This window comes from Mirounga angustirostris, unplaced genomic scaffold (genome assembly GCF_029215605.1).
Source record: "Mirounga angustirostris isolate CCGP_5_RB_7025 unplaced genomic scaffold, mMirAng1.0.hap1 SCAF_3, whole genome shotgun sequence".
Taxonomy (NCBI): domain Eukaryota; kingdom Metazoa; phylum Chordata; class Mammalia; order Carnivora; family Phocidae; genus Mirounga; species Mirounga angustirostris.
The window spans coordinates 179,972,169-179,992,491 of NW_026991711.1; the positions used below are offsets into that span (position 1 = coordinate 179,972,169).

The window sequence follows — 20,323 nt, forward strand, 5'->3', positions numbered from 1 at the left end:
GTGCGCGCGCACCTCTCCCCTCAAACTCTCGGTCGCGGCCGCCAGAAAACCAGCTCTCAGGCGGGGCGGCGGGGGTCCCACTCCTCTTCCCCTTCTCTTTGCAAATCCTCGGACTCTGGGGAGGGGCGGTCGTGCACTCTGGCGAGGACGAGGGTGGTGCGTGAAGCGGCGGTTGACCTTGCACAGTCTGTGCAGACGGGACTCCCCAGCAGCATCCCCGGCTCCTCGGTTTCCCTCTCCGACCCCGCGCGGGGCAGGCGGGGCAGGCGGGGCGTGGGAGGCCGGAGAGCGCAACACCCCGGCCCGGCGGTGGCCGGGCGTCCGGGGGCCGCACGGAGAGGGCGAAGCTCGAGCCCGCGGAGCCGGAGACCCCCTCCTCCCCGGCGGCGCGGGGCTGGAGGTGCTGGCGGAGGCCCGGCTTGCGGCCGCGCTACGTGTCGCTCCTCCGCGTGCCGCCGCCGGCCGCCGCCCGCGCCCTCGGGCCACCCCCGCCGCCCCCAGCGGAGCTCGCGGCCGCACCCTCGGGCCGGTACTTGAGCCAGCAGATGACCCAAGTGACGACGACCGAGAAGAGCGCCAGGATGCTGGCCACCGACAGGCAGATGGGCCCCACGGGCGAAGGCGAGGGCGACCCGGTTGCCGGGGCAGCGCCAGGGGGCGCCCCGCCGCCGGGAGGTCCGCCGCCGCCGCCGCCGTAGTGGTTGACGAAGATGAGGCCGGTGAAGAGCAGCACCACCATGGAGAGGAAGGAGAAGACGACGCACACGCAGCCGGCGGTGAGCGCGGCGCGCTTGCAGTTCTGGCAGCTCTCGTAGGCGCCCGGGGCGCGCAGGCCGGCGCGGGCGCGGGACCCGCGGGCGGCGTCCTCGGCGGGCGGCGGCCGCGGGGCCGGAGCCGGGGAGGGCGGCGGGGCGGCGGCGGGCGCGGAGCGGCGCGCCGGCAGCGGCGGGAGGCGGTCCTGGGGCAGCGGGTCGTGCGCGGCGCGCAGGGCCAGCGGGAAGGCCTCGGCGAGCTTGGTGTTGTTGGGCAGGCCGTGCACGCGGCTGTCGGGCAGCGGCGTGCGGTGGCGGCACACGGGGCACGCGATGGTGCCGAGCGGGCCGTGCCAGGGCTGCGGGCGCAGCGGGCGCTCAGGCGCGGCGCTGGCGGCGGCGGCGGCGGCGGCGGCGCGGAGCTGCAGCTGGCTCAGGCACTCCTGGCAGAAGGTGTGCAGGCACGCCAGCAGCTTGGGCGCGCGCCGGTCCGCGTCGAAGTAGTTGTAACAGATTTTGCATTCGTAGTCCTCGAGCGGAGGGAGGCCGGGGACCGTCACCGCGGCGCTCCGAGCTCCCGCGTCCCCGCTGTCCCGGGCTCCCGCCGCGGGGACCCCGGCTCCTGTCGAGCTCCCGGGGCTGCTGCTTGGGCTCCGCTCGCCGCCGCCGCTGTCGCTCGCCGGCGCTGCCATGGCATGATCCGCCCCTCATCGGGGGCAAGGTGAGGCGCCTTCCTCCCCCTCGGTCGCCGCCTCGGCTCCCGCCGGGGAGGAGGCGCTTCTGCCTCCCCCCCTCGGGCTGCTGTCGCCTGGCGGGGGAGGCACCGCTAGCTGGGCCGGGCGGGGGCGCAGCGTCGACCGCCTCCCCCCGCCCCCACCCCCACCCCCACCCCCCCGCCGCTGCCCCAAGGCGCGGGCGCCTGGGTCCCTCCCAGTCCCCTGGCGTTTCTCTGCGGTCCCCCTTGAGCCTCTCAAGGCCACTGTACTGGCCCCTTTGGATGTCGGTTTTTGTTGGACTTGGAACTGGAAGTGGAGGGATGTTGGGGGGCGGTGCGGGAACGAAATTTGGGGTGCGGCTGCTTAAGGATGTGGAGCCCTTGCGCACACACCCTCCCCCTTCCCGGCAAACAGGCAGGGGCTGGTGGTCGGAATCCTGGTCCTGCTTTTTCCTTGTTCCTCTCCCTCGCCCTACTTCCCTTTATCCTTGTTATTCCGCGCTTACTGCCCTTGGTCTGGGGCTGAGTCCCTGGCGGAGCCTCCTCTCCCCCCACCAGCAAGAGCTCACCGGTGATGTAATGCGGGACCCGCGCAGGGAGGGGCAGCGGCAGCCTGGGCAGCTGATGAGCAGCGCGGGTTCCTGTCCTTCGTGAAAATCGTGATCTCATTTCTCCGTCCAAGGGCGAAAGCCAGTGATCACCCAGCCATTTACACTTTCCACTTGCGTTAGCAAAGCCCAGGTAACCCTGCGGCATTCATTCACAGGCTGGAAGCGGAGGGCTGGCATTTTCATTTCACCATCTGGAGGAAATTTTGGAGCTAAACAGTATCTTTCTTTCCCCTTGAAATATTTCCTGCTGAGATTTAAGGAGGCACGAAGACACAGACTCCTAGCCAGGTCTGGCTGATTTTCTGGCGCTGACCACAAGGGAGGAGGTAGCTATTTCGTTGGTGCGCAGGCGTTTACAGAGGCAGCAGGGGGAAATGTTATCGTCAGACAGGTTCACGCCATTTCAAAGTCCGGCTTAAACTAGCCCCTGGCACCATTCACCACCTTCCTCCACTTAAACTTTTAATACGCAAATGTAGAGAGCCAAAAATTCCGTGAGTAACCTAGGACAGATCTTCCTGATTTATGAAAACTAATGGAAGCCCCACTGGGCAGGTTAGCAAGAAGCAGCACTTCTTGAAGGAACACCCAGTAGAATACAGGACTAGTGGTTTTGGGGGACCATCCAAAAGGTGCTGTTCAGATATTCCTAACCACAAAGTTCTGTTCCCTTGTTTTTCTCCAGGTTGGACGTTCCCCCATGAAGAGAGAACCACAGCAAGGGAGAGAAAGAGGATGGTTCTCTGGGTTCCCATGAGACGGGAATGTTTCCACTTTTTCTCCGGGTTCTCTGCAGAAGGCAGTAAGATGCTCCAGAGAATGTTTGTGGAAAGGATGAATGAACGGGAAAGCAGCTGAAGGAAAAGGACAGAAAGAAACGGAGAAGCCACCAATGCAGGAATTGTCATAAACAACTAGTAAGTTTCTATGACATTTGAAAGTAAATTTACTTTTTATTGTCAGTGACTAGTGAATGTGATAGATGTCTTAAGTGTGAGGGATCTTAGGAAAACTCATTAGAGACCCCTTTAGCTTTCCATTTCCTAGTTTCAAATTTTATAAATATGATTTGGGGTAATACTCTTTCTTCTTAAAGTATGTCATTTTGTGATAGGGGCTGTGATGAGCAGAGGGCAAGGTGATGGACATCAGGAGAAGGCCCTCATCTGGCCTTGGAATATTACAAAGTTATGCATACCAGCCTCTCAGTGAAGGAACTGGCTGCCTGTCCTTCTCTTTCTTTCCTTGAGCTGTATGATTGTGAATAGCCTGGAATCATGCATTTTATTGCAGTTTTAAACCGAGTTCTTCTAATTAAGCCCTTTTAAAATTTTTTATTTCTTATTTTCTTAAGATTTTATTTATTTAAGAGAGAACGAGAACGAGCAGGGGGAGAGGCAGAGGGAGAAGCAGACTCCCCACTGAGCAGGGAGCCCAACTCAGGTTCACCCCAGGACCCTGGAATCATACCCTGAGCCAAAGACAGATGCTCAACTGACTGAGCCACCCAGGCGCCCCTTTTCTACTTAAGCCTTGATTGGCCCTTACTGAGAAGAGACATAAAGCTGATGTAGGAACATTTAAAAACAGGGCATGGGGAAAAAAGCACAAAAATAGGAGAGCTAGCGTGTATTTATGTCTTGTCCTTCCCATCCACCCAGTTCCTAGGACATATGCAGCTTCCATGCCAAAAGGGGATGGAAAAAGAGTTCTGAAAGTCCACATGTCTGCGCTGGGCAAAACAATTGAAGGTTTTGAATTTTCACTCGATTATGGATTCTCAGTATTGGATGGAAGAATGGAGAAATGGAGCATGGGGCTAAAGCGGAGTTTCTCAGCCTCAGCACTATTAACATCTTGAACTGAATAATTCTTTGTTGTAGTGCTAATCTGTGCATTGTCAGATGTTTAGTGACATCCCTGGCCTCTACCCACTTGTCAGTCTCAACCCTTTCCCCAGTGGTGACATGGGGGGGGGGGGGTAAGCCCACCCGGGGGGTATACTTACCCCTGCTGGAGAATCACAGGTCTCTACCAAAGTCACAGATTTAGTTATGGGGAAACCAAAAGCAAAAACATTTCCCAGCTTTTAATTGGTACAAGCAAAGATAGCCTTGGTAGTCAGAAGTAATTATTTAGTCGCTACCAGCATTGTTTCTACAGCTCATGGTCGCTTCAATACCCTAGCACCCTCTTTGAGAGGTCCATACTTTCTATTGGTGGGATCATAAACAATTGCCAGGATTCAGTTAGCAATGCTGGAATTCACTCTCTGTGTGTGGATGGCTTTTAAAAGGACCTAGCATCTCCAATCATTTATATCCTAGGGCCAGTCACTCATTTTTAGGACTCATAAAGGTGTCACATGGGGGTTTTTGAGAGTGCAGTGAGGAGCCATGACGTGCCTGAAGAGTGTGAGTTCGGGTGCCGCAGGCCACAGGTGTCCGCCCTGATGAGCTGTAAGGCCCAGCGCTCACAGTGTCGTCTGCAGCAGTAAGTAGTGAAGCTTGGTCATTCGTGTAGGAATTAGGCTTTCCTTGTGGTGAAAACTGTGTTGAAAGGGATTCTTAAGTCAGAAACAAGGAACTCAATATTCACATCAGGGTTTGAACTGGCTTTGCTCATGAATCCTGCTCAAGCCTTGAATATATTCGGTACTCAATATTGGCTGAATTGTTTTCTTTTTGAAGACTCTTTTCGAGTAAATGAAAGACACCAGTGGTCTCGGGTAAATCTTTTATATATATCTCCTCCTTCGACTGTCTAAAGAGAGAGAATGTTTAGTTTTAGGGTTAATTGTCCTGCGTCCAAACGCTAGGTCTCCTCCTCACCTCCTCTATAGCATTAGATATGCTAGTTAGCTTCTCTGTGCCTCAGTTTTCCAAACTTTAAAATGGGAATGAGTAGTGACCTAAGTCTGTTGTGAAGATTAAATATATTCTACACATAACACACAGAGTTCCCGCCCTCTGTTAACACTCAATATTGTTTCTATCAGGCATTTCTATTCCTGACCTCAGCAGTCCTCACAAATGCCCTGAGAGAAGCCCAGAAGGTTTGTGTCACCAGCCCAAGGTGACAAGCCAATAGAGACAGAGCGGTTCTAACCCAGGTCTTCCACTATTTCAGAGATAGAGACACATTTAGCATCTCAGTCAGACAGACAAGGAGGAGGAGCCCTGACCTAGGAATCTAACCACGTGTTATTGATCTGTTAGCCATAATAAATAAAGCCCTATATAAAATACGAGGACAAAGTGAAGTCTCATTGGTAATATTGGAAGAATAGATGTATAGTCAGATAATGCCACTCAGAAGCAAGTAGTAAATGAGTCAATCAAAAAGTTGACATTTAAAAATAGAAACTGGGTTGATTCAATGAGACATTTATTGAGGTCCTACTCTGGCAGGCGTTATTGCTGTGTGCTAAGGTACCTGGCCTCCAGAAACGAAGACTTTAATAGAGGATATTAAACATTTGTGCAAAACTCGGAGGCAGAATGAGGCAAGTTTGTGGTCCAGGGACAAGGTCTGGTGGGAATAAAGAGGAGAGAGAAGTTATTTCTGCTCTGGGGAGGTAAGAAGTTTCCACAGACTCATGGTCAGTGAATTGTAGAGGATTTGGGAAAATGCAGAGAGAAAGACATTCAAGGCAGCAGCAGGGAAAGCGGTGTGTTGAGGGCATGGCAGGTGGCCTGCTTCAGAGAGAGCATGCAGTGTGTAGGACAGTGTCAGGGGAAACTGAGAACACTGTACTAGGAGGGTTGGGCTTAATTCTGTAGACAGCTGGATGGTCGAAGGTCAGCATAGGGCAGGAGTGTCCGTGAGAGGTTGAGCTTGGGAGTGGTACATATCAATTAAAAAGTTACTTTAGGCACTAGATCTCATTGCTCTATCCTGCAAAGATATAACTTCTAAAAGAATTAATGTATTCCATTTATGGTGGTAAGTTTTCTCCCATTGTGTAGAGACAGTATGGTCTAGTGGTTAAGAATACTAGTAGCTGCTTACTAGCTGTGTAGTCCTGGAAAAGTTACTTAACCTTTCTGTGCCTCAGTTTTCTCTCCTGTAAAATGAGAGAGTGTTCTCTACTTCAGAGGGTTGTTGTAGGGTCAGAATGAGTTAATATTTGTTCAGCTTCAAACAGTGCCTACCTAGTACATGGTAAGAAAAGAAGCTAACCAAACAGGCCCAATCTGCAGTGATTCAAAAGATGCTTTTTCTGGGGCACCTGGGTGGCTCAGTGGGTTAAGCATCTGACTCTTGATTTCGGCTCAGGTCATGATCTCAAGGTCTTCAGGCTTGGGGCTCAGCGTGAAGTCTGCTTGTTCTTCTCCCTCCCTCCCTTGCCCCTCCCCCACTTGCTTCTGAGCATGCGCGCATGCGCTCTCTGTTTCTCTCTAAAAGAATAAATAAATAAGTAAATAAATTTATTTTTTTTTAATATTTTATTTATTTATTTGACAGAGAGAGACACAGCGAGAGAGGGAACACAGGCAGGGGGAGTGGGAGAGGGAGAAGCAGGCTTCCCGCGGAGCAGGGAGCCAGATGAGGGGCTCGATCCCAGGAGTCTGGGATCATGACCTGAGCTGAAGGCAGATGCTTAACTGACTGAGCCACCCAGGTGCCCCAATAAGTAAATAAATTTTTAAAAATCTTTAAAAAGACCCAAAAGATTCTTTTTCTAGGAGAATTATCATTTCTTTTTTGGTAAATAAAAATAATTCATAAGGAAAACTCTCTCAGCCAGGTGATCAAAGTTAACTTCCATAGTGGTGAGTCAAGCTGATCACGTGTACCCTTGATATGTATGGAGAATGGCACTTTCTGTGATAGTCCTCTCAAAAACCTGTAGCCCCAGTTTAAACATGGGAAAACATCAGACAAATCCCAATAGAAGGATATTCTACAAAACACTTGACCAGGATGTCCCCAGACTGTCAGGGTCATCAAAAACAGGGACAGCCTAGGGCACCTGGGTAGCTCAGTTGGTTAAGCGACTGCCTTCAGCTCAGGTCATGATCCTGGAGTCCCGGGATCAAGTCCCGCATCAGGCTCCCTGCTCAGCAGGGAGTCTGCTCTCCCTCTGACCCTCCCCCCTCTCATGTGCTCTCTCTCTCTCAAATAAATAAATAAAATCTTAAAAAAAAAAAACAAAAAACAGGGACAGCCTGAGAAACTGTCACAGCCAAAAGGAGCGTAAGGAGCCAGGACAACTAAATGTGAGGGGAGATCCTGAATGGGAGACTGGTATAAGAACAACAACAAAGACATTTGGCGAAAATGGGGGCGCCTGGGTGGCTCAGCAGTTAAGGGTTTGCCTTCGGCTCAGGTCATGATCCCAAGTCTTGGGATCAAGCCCCGCATCGGGCTCCCTGCTCAGCGGGAAGCCTGCTTCTCCCTCTCACACTCCCCTTGCTTGTGTTCCCTCTCTTGCTGTCTCTCTCTGTCAAATAAATAAATAAATCTTAAAAAAAAAAAAAAAAGACGTTAGGCGAAAACTAAGGAAATCTGAATAAAGCATGGACTTTAGTGTTATCATGTATCAATATTGACACATTAGTTATGATAAATGTGGCCTATTAACATAAGATGTGAATAATAGGGGAAACTGAGTAAGGAGTATATGGGAACTCTCTATGTTATAGTTGTAATTTTTCTGTAAATCTAAAACTATTCTAAAATGAAAAGTTTATTTTTTTTAAATGTGGCCAATTCATGGGAACTTGCAATCACAAGGCCACTAACGTTCCTTAGGATTAAGACGTATCTGCTTACTGTGCATTTATATCACTTCAAGTAAAATCCAGTAAGCAAGATTTGGAAAACCTTCCAAGGAAACATTTGATTTAGTATTTATTCCATTAGAGTATCTTAATACTTTTTACAATGTGCAAATAATAGTAATTTTTAAAAATGTATAGAAATTGTTCAACTACTTTGAAGAAAATTCAGGAAAGAGAATTTTATTATTCTTTTTTTTCTTTTTTTTTTAATTCTTATGTTAATCCCCATACATTACATCGTTAGTTTTAGATGTAGTGTTCCATGATTCATTGTTTGTGCATAACACCCAGTGCTCCATGCAGAATGTGCCCTCCTCAATACCCACCACCAGGCTAACCCATCCTCCCACCCCCCTCCCCTCTAGAACCCTCAGTTTGTTTTTCAGAGTCCATCGTATTATTTTTTTTTAAAGATTTTGTTGTTGTTGTTTTTAAGTAATCTCTACACCCAACATGGGGCTCGAACTTACAACCCCAAGATCAAGAGTCAAATGCTCTACCCACTGAGCCATCCAGGTGCCTCAGGAAAGACAATTTTTTAAAAATATTTTATTTATTTACTTTGACAGAGAGAGACACAGCGAGAGAGGGAACACAAGCAGGGGGAGTGGGGGAGGGAGAAGCAGACTTCCCGCCAAGCAGGGAGCCCGATGCGGGGCTCGATCCCAGGACCCTGGGATCACGACCTGAGCCGAAGGCAGATGCTTAACGACTGAGCCACCCAGGCGCCCCTAGCTTGCTATTTTAAATGAAGAGGCCAGGCAAGCCCATCAGATAAAGTGATATTTGAGCACAGACATTAAGGAAGTGAGGGACAGAACCATGTGGTACTCCAAGAGTGCCCCAGCAAAGTAAAGAGCACGTTCAAAGGTCCTGAGGTAAGAGCATACTTGACGTGTTCCAGGAACAGCAAGGAAGCCAATGGCAGGAGCAGAGTGAGGTAGGGGAGGGGATAGGAGATGAGGTCACAGTAGGTGTCAGAGTAGAGCTGATCATATAGGGTCTTGCACACCATTTTAATGATTTTTGGTTTTTAATTAGAATGAAATGAGAAGCCATTGAAGGGTTTCGAGCAGAGAAGTACAGGATCTGCTTTAGGTTTCAAAAGAATCACTATAGCTACTGGGTGAAGAATAGATTAGAGGGCAAGTTTAGAAACAGGTAACCTGGGTAGGTGGCTCTGAGTAGCAAACTAGAGAGAGGAAGGTGCTCAGATTCTCTGGGACTGCTTGGATTCTGTACGTGAACAGAAGGCTGACAGTACTCGCTGATGTGGGGAGTGAGGGACTGAGATCAGTTTCCAAGGAGGCTTCCAGGGCTTTTGTCCCAAATCCAAAAACTCCAGCTTACATGTTTTAGTCAATAGCAATCATTAATTTAACAACTATGGAATAAGCATTTTTCCATGATATTAATACTTTTTATAATCAGGACATCCTTCATTTCCTTGTTCAAATATAGTAAGAGTGATGCTTGATGCTGACCATCCAATCCAAAATTGCAACCTCCTCCCCACTTCCTGTCCTTCTTACCCTGCTGAATTTCATTCTGTAGCTACAATTGTCGGGACCCAATGCAAACTGAAAATGTGGAACACTCGTTAAAAAATTATTAAGAATTTCAAGAAGCTGGGACGCCTGGGTGGCTCAGTTGTTAAGCGTTTGCCTTCGGCTCAGGTCATGATCCCCAGGGTCCTGGGATCGAGCCTCGCATCGGGCTCCCTGCTCGGCCAGGAGCCTGCTTCTCCCTCTCCCACTCCCCCTGCTTGTGTTCCCTCTCTAGCTGTCTCTCTCTCTCTGTCAAATAAATAAATAAAATCTTTAAAAAAAAAAAAAAAAGAATTTCAAGAAGCTTAGGGCGCCTGGGTCGCTCAGTTGGTTAAGCTTCCGACTCTCGGTTTCTGCTCAGGTCATGATCTCGTCCGTGGTCAGGGGATAGAGCCCCACATCGGGCTCTGTGCTCAGTTCAGAGTCTGCTCAGATTCTTTCTTCCTCCCCCTCTGTTCCTCCCCACTCTGGCTCTCTCTCTCAAATAAATAAATAAAACCTTTTAAAAAAAAGAATTTCAAGAAGTTTGCCAGCAGAGCATTAACGCAAGTGGGAGGCCCTTCTGAGTACAGGGCCCTGTCACAAACCTGAGAAGCCAGCCCTGCATACACATGTCCTATGTTTAACTAGCTGTTTTGTTTACTGTCTGTCCCTCCTCATATTCACATAAGTCTGTGGAGGATAAGGTTCTTGTGTTTTGTTCCCTGCCCTATCACAATGGCTAGAATAGCACCTAGCACATAACTGACACTCAAAAAATATTTTTGAATGAATAAGTGATTTTATGTTTTTTTTAAGATTCTATTTATTTATTTGAGAGAGAGATAGAGAGTGCAAGAGAGAGAGCACGAGCTGGGGGAAGGGGAGAGGCAGAGGGAGAAGCACACTCCCTGCTGAGCAAGGAGCCTCCCACAGGGCTCAGTCCCAGAACCCTGGGATCTTGACCTGAGCCGAAGGCAGACACTTAACCACCTATGCCCCAGGAATAAGTGATTTCAAATGGCTGATTAACATTTTACCCAATTACTCTCACATAAATTTTTTTTTTTTACAATAGGCTCCAGACCCAGTATAGAGCCCAATGTGGGGTTTGAACTCCCAACCCTGAGATCGAGACCTGAGCTGAGATCAAAAGTCGGATGCTTAATCCACTGAGCCACCCAGGTGCCCCTCTACCATAATTTTCTTGAGCATTCTTTCATCAGTGGGTATTTGGGTGGAATATTTTGCTACTATAGATCATGTGGCAATTAAAATCTTCATCATATAGCCTTTGCTATATTTTGGATTAATTCTCTAAGACTGATTCTCAGAAGTGAAATTTTTATAGACCATTGTCCTTGAAAAATGCAGTTTGCAAAATGTGTTGGCTGGATGACTTTACATCATATTAAGCATTAATTATCCTTGACAATTTGACTTGTTATTTAGAAACACATTTTATCACCTGAGAAAATGCTTTCATTCTGTTAATATCTGTTTATGAAAGGAAGAGTTTTTTTTCAAAAAGAATAACTTTTTTCTCTTCAAGAACTTTAGTGCAAGTATAAAACCATATCTTGTCCTATTGCTTGCTTTAATTTTGTTTCAGCAAGATATGAGTAAAGAAGGAATAATCAGATAGATTTTGTAGTTAACATAATAAATTCATCCCATTTCCTCATATATTTTCTTGTCTCGTCGGATTTTTGGTGTTTTTTTTTTTTTTAAGATTTTATTTATTTATTTGAGAGAAAGAATGAGATAGAGAGAGAGAGCATGAGAGGGGGAGGGTCAGAGGGTGAAGCAGGCTCCCCGCTGAGCAGGGAGCCCAATGCAGGACTCGATCCTGGGACTCCAGGATCATGACCTGAGCTGAAGGCAGTGGCTTAACCAACTGAGCCACCCAGGCGCCCTGATTTTTGGTGTTTTAATACTCTGCTTAAACTCTAGTTTATGTAAGAAGATGCATGTCTGTTATGCTCCCCAGGGACTATTTGTAGTTGCTTTTAAGAGTTTTCACTTTCTTTAATTATTCGAGTTGCCCACCAAAAGAGAGAAGCTTGGGGCTTCCGGGGTTCAGAATCCCATGTCTTTGCCATTGCTTATGCAAACCTATGAAGTGTTTCATGTCCCAGAGCTTATCCCAGCTGGTGGAGTGATTGGTACTGTGGTTGGTTTCTATGTCAGCTGGCTGTCACCAAGGCTTGTCAAGTGTCTACACCCCAGCACAAAACAGAATCAGGCCTAAACAAGATGGGAGATAAGTCAGAGCATCATAGACCCTTGTGTCTTAAAATGTTTTTTTTTCTTTTATGTAAGGAATTTGAAAAATGCTTTTCTGCTCTTAAATTTGTAGATCAGCAATATTTTGCAATTTCTTTGTTTTTCTACTTCCATTTTACAATAATGGTGCTAATATAGACCATGAAGGTCCAAATCATTTACCCAAGGCCATGGGGTAAATTCAGCTAAAATCCAAAGCTATATTTCTCTGAAGGCTGTAGGGGAGAATTCGTTTCCTTGCCTTTTCCAGCTTCTGGAAGATGCCTGCATTCCTTGCCTCATGGCCACCTCACTCCAAGCTTACATCTCCTCTAACTCTGACTCTGACCCTCCTGCTTCCCCCTCACAAAGGACCCCATGATTGCACTGGGCCCTCCTAGATAATCCAGGATACCATCCTATCTCAAAATCTGTAACTTAATCACGTTGGCAAAGTCCCTTTTGCAGGTATATAAAGTAAGATATTCATAGGTTCTTAGGATGCGGATGTGGACATCTTTAGGGGCCATTATTTTCTTGACCATATAAGCTCTGCGGCCCCAATAAGGCTGCTCACAGCTGGTGACTAGTCCTTATGTTGCATCTGCCCCAGCGCCTACTCATTTGTAAAAGAGCTGAGAGAAGCAATATTTCTCAGCCCATTATGGCCCACCAGTGGGCTGCAGTAGACCAATTAGGAAACTTTTCTATAAAATATAATCATGTAAAAGCAGATTTTTTTGTCATAGGAGTGCCAGCACCCACATTTCCATCCCTGAGAACTTTCTCCTGCAACGAGAGTCCCCTTTGCTGCCTGGAGTATTGAGGAATTAATGCCCCCAGGAGTAGCCCTCAACCAAGGACTAATGAGAGCTGGTGTATTCATATCCCAGCTCCCTCATCCCTCCTCAGGCAAGTGAATTCTGGGGCACGTGTTTTCTCCTTGCTCTCAGAGTTTCCCCAGCAGAATTAAGCTCCAGACATTCACAGTGGGAGCTGGCTTGACAGGGTGCCCTTCAGTGGCTGTCTTCCCTTTCCTGCTTCCTGTTCTTACCTCCCTAATTGGTGTTCCCTTGGGATCACCTATTCTGGAAGAACTCCAGTTAGGATGTGGGGAAAAGCTTTGAAAAGAAGGGAGAGCAGAAAAAAAATGCTCAGACACGTTTGCAGAAGCTTTTCTTGTTGAACTTTTCTTGAACTAAAAACTGGAGTGGGGGTAATAGTAACCCATAGATATATTTTAGGGGATTCCAGGATGTGAATATTTGTCTCTCACTTCTAGAGCGTGTCCTGGGGTGATTCCAAGCCGCTGAGAGAAGCACCCCAAAGGTTCAGAGTACATTGTAGCAATGCGGTAGGGGCAGTTCCATGGGGAGAGAATTAGACCCAGTTCGTTCCACCACCCAGTTTCGAGTCTCCTGATGCCCCAGTGCACTCCAGGAGAGCACACAAAGCCTCCTGAGCCTGAGTGGGGAGCAGATGTGTCTGAGACAGTCCAGAGGTAGGTCGTGGTTGGGAGAGGGAAGAGGCAGATGGACCTGAGAGGGGAGGTCCCAGCAACAGAGCATCAGGTGCACCAGGGACCAAGATGGGATGATGGTCACCTGAGCAAAGGCCAGCAAGGACCCACTTGTGCCTCCCCACCTCCTGCCTCTGCCCTCCTTGGCCCCAGATGCCATCCAGAGTAAGAGGAGAGAGAAGGCCACAGTCCTGAACTGACTGAACCATTACCCCAAAAAGGTGATTTGTAAACTGGAAAAGAAGTGACCAAATTTTTGGCAAAATTAAGTTTGTTCTTTTGCTATTACTCAAGAAAAATTGGGGGGGGGGTTATAATTCAGGAGCATATAATATTACACCTGCCACTGGAGAAGATATTTCATTTCCCATTATGTGTTTTAACTGTGGTCCACCGTTCATGTGGCACCATGAAAGTAACCCTAGGAAAACACAGGTTAACTGGATAATATGGAATAACATAAACGTATTAAACTAAAACCAATTTATTTTTCAATGTTCACACACAAGTGCATACACACACACACACACGTTCCCCTGAACTGCTATGCCCTTATGGCTCTAAGGAAGTGGATGGGTCAGTACCACGTTGGGAAAGAGGCCTCATGAAGAGCTCAGGTAAGGCTAGCCTGGGAGGGTCTGCAGAGAGAAGGGACAGGAGACTAAGGTGTCAGACAAATGTGTCTCGGCTCCCTCCTTCTGGCCAATGAACCCCAACAGGTGAGGTGGAGCCTCAGAACTTGTTATTAGGTGATATGAGGGGATTATTGTTGATTTTGTTTGGTATAATAATAACAGTGGGATTATGAAAAAAGTTCTTATCTTCTCTGTCTAGTGATATAGGAGAAAGAGTATGATATCTTTAATTTGCTTTAATATACCCCAGCAAAAATAAATATATAGATAAATACATTTAAAAGTGGGAGAGGGACACCTGGGTGGCTCAGTCGGTTAAGCGTCCAACTCTTGATTTTGGCTCAAGTCATGATCTCAGGGTCAAGGGATCAAGTCCCGTGTGGGGCTCCGTGCTCAGGACGGAGTCTGCTTGTCCCTCTCCTTCTGCTCCTCCCCTTGCTTGTGCTCTCTCTCTCTCAAATAAACAAATAAAATCTTAAAAAAAAAAATTAAAGTGAGAGAATAGAAGAAATAAGATTGTCACCATGTATAAAAATTGTTCAAGCTGGATGATAGGAATTCAGGTATTAATTATACTACTTTCTTTTGTGATATTTGAAAATGTTCCTATCAGTTGTTAATCTTAGAGACAGACTCAAATTTGGCAACATTCTTATTAAAATAGCCCTAATATGGCTCACATCTTTGAAGGTCCCACTAGCACTTTGGTTTAAGGGACTAGAGAAAATCATCTTGAATTCAGCTCTTTCATTCATTATTTTTTCTTGACTCTTTTCTCAGCCTTCATTAAGAAATCAAGGAAGAGCTAAGGGGAGGGTTGGGGAACCCGGATGTCAAACCAAGTCTTTACGGGATCACTGCCCAGTGCAAGTCCTATGGGTTCTTCTCTCCTATCTTTTCTCCCACAGGCTGCTCAGGCATCACTAGAGCCCAGAGCCCTACCCTTATCATTCCAGATATCTCTGAGTCATTGCTCCAAAACCCGGAATGAGTGGATCAAGGGAGACGAAGAGGATGTGTAGGAGGTTATCAATGAATGCTATATGAGCAGAATGGAAAAACTAGAGCTTCCTAAGCAGTGACCATATATGGTCTGTGTTGCTCTTTGTTACTCAGATCTTTTTTTTTTTTAAAGATTTTATTCATTTATTTGAGAGAGAGAGAATGAGAAAGAGAGCACATGAGAGGGGGGAGGGTCCGAGGGAGAAGCAGACTCCCTGCCGAGCAGGGAGCCCGATGCGGGACTCGATCCCGGGACTCCAGGATCATGACCTGAGCCGAAGGCAGTCGCTTAACCAACTGAGCCACCCAGGCGCCCTGTTACTCAGATCTTTTAAAAGATTCAGAGAGATGCAGGTCTTGCAGGTGGGTCCTCTCCTCACCTCAGAAAGTCTATGAGGCTAAAATTGCCCCACCTTCATCTCTGGGAGCCAAGAGATCGTGCCTCATGTGCCAACCAGCTGCAGGCTCAGTTCTAGTCCAGCTTCTCCATGCTCCAATCATTTGGTATCCTTTGTATGACAAAGGCAAAATTAACTGGACATGCATGCAATGTACATTTCTCCAAAAGGCCTTTTTGCAGCCTGACCCTTTTAATCAAGTCTGTATGGTTGATGGAGAAAAAAATTTTCCCCTCTTGTTAAATCTGCCCTTTGATTAGATGCTATAAAAATAATTAGGTAGAAAATGTGTTTTAAAGATAGAAAATCTCTTCTCCTTGAGCTATGAATCTTCTCTTTGAGAGGCAAAAACCAAGTGCAGTATTTTTAATACAAAGATAAGCAGCTTCTTGGATGCCACACAGGAGAAAAGACAGCTGCGATTGTATTGCATTTTTTTTTAAAGATTTTATTTATTTATTCATGAGAGATAGAGAGAGAGAGGCAGAGGCAGAGGGAGAAGCAGACTCCCCGCGGAGCAGGGAGCCCGATGCGGGACTCGATCCCAGGACCCTGGGATCATGACCTGAGCCGAAGGCAGACGCTTAACCGACTGAGCCACCCAGGCGTCCCTTGTATTGCATTTCTGACTGGTGTCTGTGCGGATGCTTCTATCGCTGCTATGAATCCCAAAACTAAAGGCTGCCCAAATGCGGGAAAATATAAGGCAATGGAGTTCCCAGCCTGACACCAGGGGTTGTCTTGACCTCTAGAGAGAATAAAGGCCAAAGATGATATAAGGCTGTACACAAAATATCTAACCATACCTTCAACTGGAAGAAGAGGGATTGTGGGTGCTAGTGGACCACAGGTGTTGAGGAGATGGCCCAGCCTCTGAGACTCTAGTGTCTTGAATTCTTTGCAGAGTCCTGGGTAGTGAAAGTCTTCCCAGACGCTGGATGGCCAAGCAGCTCCTTGATGTGATTAATCTCCAACTGCAAAATTTAAAAGGAAAGGGGATTTCAAATGAAAATATGTGGAATTTAAGAAACAACACAGAGGATCATAGGGGAAGGGAGGGAAAAATAAGATGAAATTGGAGAGAGAGAGACAAACCATAAGAGACTCTTAACTATAGGAAACAAACTGAGGGTTGCTGGTGGGGAGGGAGGTGGGGGATGGGGCAACTGGGGGATGGGCATTCAGGAGGGCACGTGATGTGATAAGCACTGGGTAATATATACAACTGATGAATCACTGAACTCTACCTCTGAAACTAATTATACACTATATGTTAATTAATTGAATTTAAATTAAATTAAATTGAATTAAAAGAATTTCAGACCCACTGTGAAATTCTCACTCTTGAGCTCTTTTGTTTTGCATACCTGTATAGTCAATTTATAATCTCTTAAGTCTTCTGACTCCAAGACAAATTTTTAAAAAGATCTTCTACCTTTGGTTAGAACAAAAATAAAGGTGAACAGAAGAAGCACGAAAAATGTCGGATGTAAATGACTTCGATTCATCTGTGAGTAGTCCTAGGACAGTCGCTGTTCTTTTGTGTTTGTGTGGCAAAAAGTACGTAACACACAGTTTACCATCTTAGCCATTTTTAAGTGTCCAGCTTAGTAGTTTTCAGAATATTCACATTGTTGTGAAACAGATCTCCAGAAATTTTTCATCTTGCAAAACTGAAACTCTATACCCATTAGACAGCTCTCCCTCTGCTCCCTCCCCCCAGCTCCTGGTAACCACCATTCTACTTGCAATTTCTATGGATTTAACTACTTTAGATACCTCATACTAGTGGAATCATACAGTATATGTATTTTTGTGACTGGCTTATTTCACTTAGCATAACATCCTCAAGATTCATCCATGTTGTAGCATAGACAAGATTTCTTTCCCTTTTAAGATTGAATAACAATCCATTGTATGTATATACCACATTTTGATTTTTTGGTTTTTTGTTTTTTTGTGGGGTTTTTTGTTTGTTCATTTGTTTTTAAAGATTTTATTTATTTATGTGTCAGAGAGAGAGAGAGAGCACAAGTGGGGGGAGCAGCAGGCAGAGGGAGAAGCAGGCTCCCAGCTAAGCAAGGAGCCCGATGCGGGACTTGATCCCAGGACCCTCGATCCCAGCTGAATCATGACCTGAGCTGAAGGCAGCAGCTTAACCGACTGAGCCACCCAGGTGTCCCGATATACCACATTTTGTATATCTATTTCATCTGTCAATGGATATTTGGGTTGCTTCCACATCTTGGCTATTGTAAATAGTGCTGCTATGAACATGGATGTGCAAATATCTCTTCAAGATCCTGCTTTCCATTCTATAGATATAAACCAGAAGTGGGATGGCTGGCTCATATGGTAGTTCTCTTTTTAATTTTTAAATTTAATCTGTGTTCCATAGCAGTTATACCATTTTACAACCCCCCCCCCCCCCACACACACAACAGTACACAAGGGTTCCAATTTCCCCACACACTCACTAACATTTGTTATGTTCTGGTGTTTTTTTTTCTTTGATAGTAGCCATCCTAATGGGTATGAAATGATATCTTATTTTTTTGATTTGCATTTCTCTGATGATTAGTGATGTTGAGCATCTTTTCACATTCTTGTTGACCATTTTTATACGGTCATCTTTGGAGAAATGTTTATTCATGTCTTTTGTCTATTTTTTAATTGGTTGATTCCTGTTGTTGAGTTGTGCATATTTTTGGGGGTTTTTTTACAAATCTATTTATTTTTTTAAGTAGGCTCCATGCCCAGTGTGGAGCCCAACATGGGGCTTCAACTCACGACCCTGAGGTCAAGACTTAAAATCAAGAGTTGGACACTTAACTGACTGAGCCACCCAAGTGCCTCATGGATGTTCTTTATATACGCTGGATATGAATCCCTTTTCAGATATATGATTTGCAAATATTTTCTCTCGTTCTGTAGGTTGCCTTCTCACTCTGCTGATTGTGTCCTTTGATGCACAAGTTTCTAAGTTTGATGTAGTGTCATTTGTCTATTTTGCTTTTGTTCTCTGTGCTTTTGGTGTGATATCCAAGAAATCCTTGTGACATCCAATATCATGAAGCTTTCTCCCTTCATTTTCTTCCAGGAGTTTTGTAGTTTTAGGTCTTATGTTTAACGATTCAATCCATTTTTATTTAATTTTTATATAGGGTGCAAAATAAGAGTCCAACTCTATTCTTCTGTATGTGCATATCCAGTTTTCTAACGCCATTTGTTGAAGAGACTGTCCTTTCCCCATTGGATGATCTTGGCACCCTTGTTGAAGGTCATTTGACCATATATGTGAGGATTCGTTTCTGAGCTCTGAATTAAAAAAAAAAAAATTTTTTTTTCTTTAATTTATTTGAGAGAGAGAGAGCATGAGCAATGGGGAGAGGCAGAGGAAGAGGGAAAGCAGACTCCCTGCTGAGCAGGGAGCCTGATGCAGGGCTCAATCCCAGGACCCTGAGATCATGACCTGAGCTGAGAGCAGATGCTTAACCATCTGAACCCACCGAGGCACCCCTATGAGCTCTATATTCGATTGCATTAGTCTATTGGTCTGTCTTTATGCCAGTACCACACTGCTTTGATTACTGTAGCTTTGTAATTTTTAAAATTTTTTTATTTTTAAGTAAAATAAATAAACCCCAGCATGGAGCCCAACACGGGGCTTGAGCTCATGACCCTGAGATCAAAACCTGACCCAAGATCAAGAGTCAGATGCTCAACCGACTGAGCCACCCAGGCACCCCTGTAATTTTTTTTTAAATCAGAAGGTGTGGGTCCTCCAGTTGTCTTCTTCTTTTTTTAAAATTGTTTTGGCTATTCAGAGTTCCTTAAGATTCCATCCATTAGGATGAATTTTCCTATATCTTCAAAAAATGCCCCTGGGATTTTTGATAGAAATTGCCCTGACAGTCATTGTTCTTTAATAAATGCAATGGAGAATCTCAAAAAAAGTGGTGAAAGTTACCAAGGCAGCAGACAGAAGCTTGATAGCTAGAAGCATGTATAATTTTCTCAACCTCTTTGTAAAATAAAACTATCACAGCAGAAAATTATACCAGTAAATGTATTTGTCTTAGTATGTCTTTTTCTCAGATCTCTACAAATTAAATGGGGGTCCTTAGGAGAAAGGGAAGAGAGAATCAGTTGTTTCCTTTGAGCAGTAATTTTTTTTTAAGATTTATTTATTTTAGAGAGAGAGAGAGCAAGTGAGCAGTGGAGGAGGGGTAGAAGGAGAGGGAGAAAAAATCTCAAGCATACTCTGCACTGAGCAGAGCCTGATGTGCGGGGCTTGATCTCATGACCCTGAGATCACAACCTGAGCTGAAACCAAGAGTCGGGCGCTTAACCAACTACGCCACCCAGGCATCCCAAGAACATAGTAATTTTAATAATAACAATAATAGTAGTGATTGCCATGATCATATAATTTGTTTAGCATTTATTTTATATAAAGCATTATAGTTCATTATATCATTTTATTTTAGTCCAAAGCAGCATGTCCCAAAGTTATGATCCCTGGAATACTGGTTCCTGGGAATCATTGCAAACTACATTCTTTTATACTCTGCACTTAGGGATTCATTGTTAAAAGCTATGAGAAGTCCTGCTGCAGATATATAAAGAAATCAGTTCAGTTTTATATAAACCAGTGTTTACCAAACTGTTATGGCTACAATTTTTTTTTTTTAGTAAACTTTGTTAATGTCCCATGAATGTAAGGTATGACTAAAGGCACTCAGAGCAGAGAATTTAAATGAACAGTTTTTATTTATTTATTTATTTATTTATTTATTTATTTATTTATTTATTAAAAGATTTTATTTATTTGAGAGAGTGTGAGAGAGAGAGAACACAAGCAGCGGGAGTGGCACAGGGTGAGGGAGAAGCAGGCTCCCCACTTAGCAGGGAGCCCAACATGGGGCTTGATCCCAGGACCCCGAGATCAGGACCTGAGCTGAAGGCAGACGTTTAACCGACTGAGCCACCCAGGTACCCCTAAATGAACAGTTTTTAAATGCTGCATTGCAAATATTGAGTTTGTTCACAGTGGTACAGGAAATTCTTATTTCATGCACAGGACAAGGGAGCACATCAGTCAGCACAGGACT

The 20,323-nt window shown here is 45.7% G+C and overlaps 1 protein-coding gene across 1 annotated transcript; it reads right to left on the reverse strand.

Annotated features, from left to right (window-relative positions):
* Positions 1-430: 430 nt before the first annotated feature.
* Positions 431-1,504, reverse strand: RNF228 (ring finger protein 228). The gene has a single exon (XM_045867443.2). It carries the CDS (start codon positions 1,442-1,444, stop codon positions 431-433), a length of 1,014 nt encoding a protein of 337 aa, XP_045723399.1. The 5' UTR covers positions 1,445-1,504.
* Between the last annotated feature and the right edge of the window lie 18,819 nt (positions 1,505-20,323).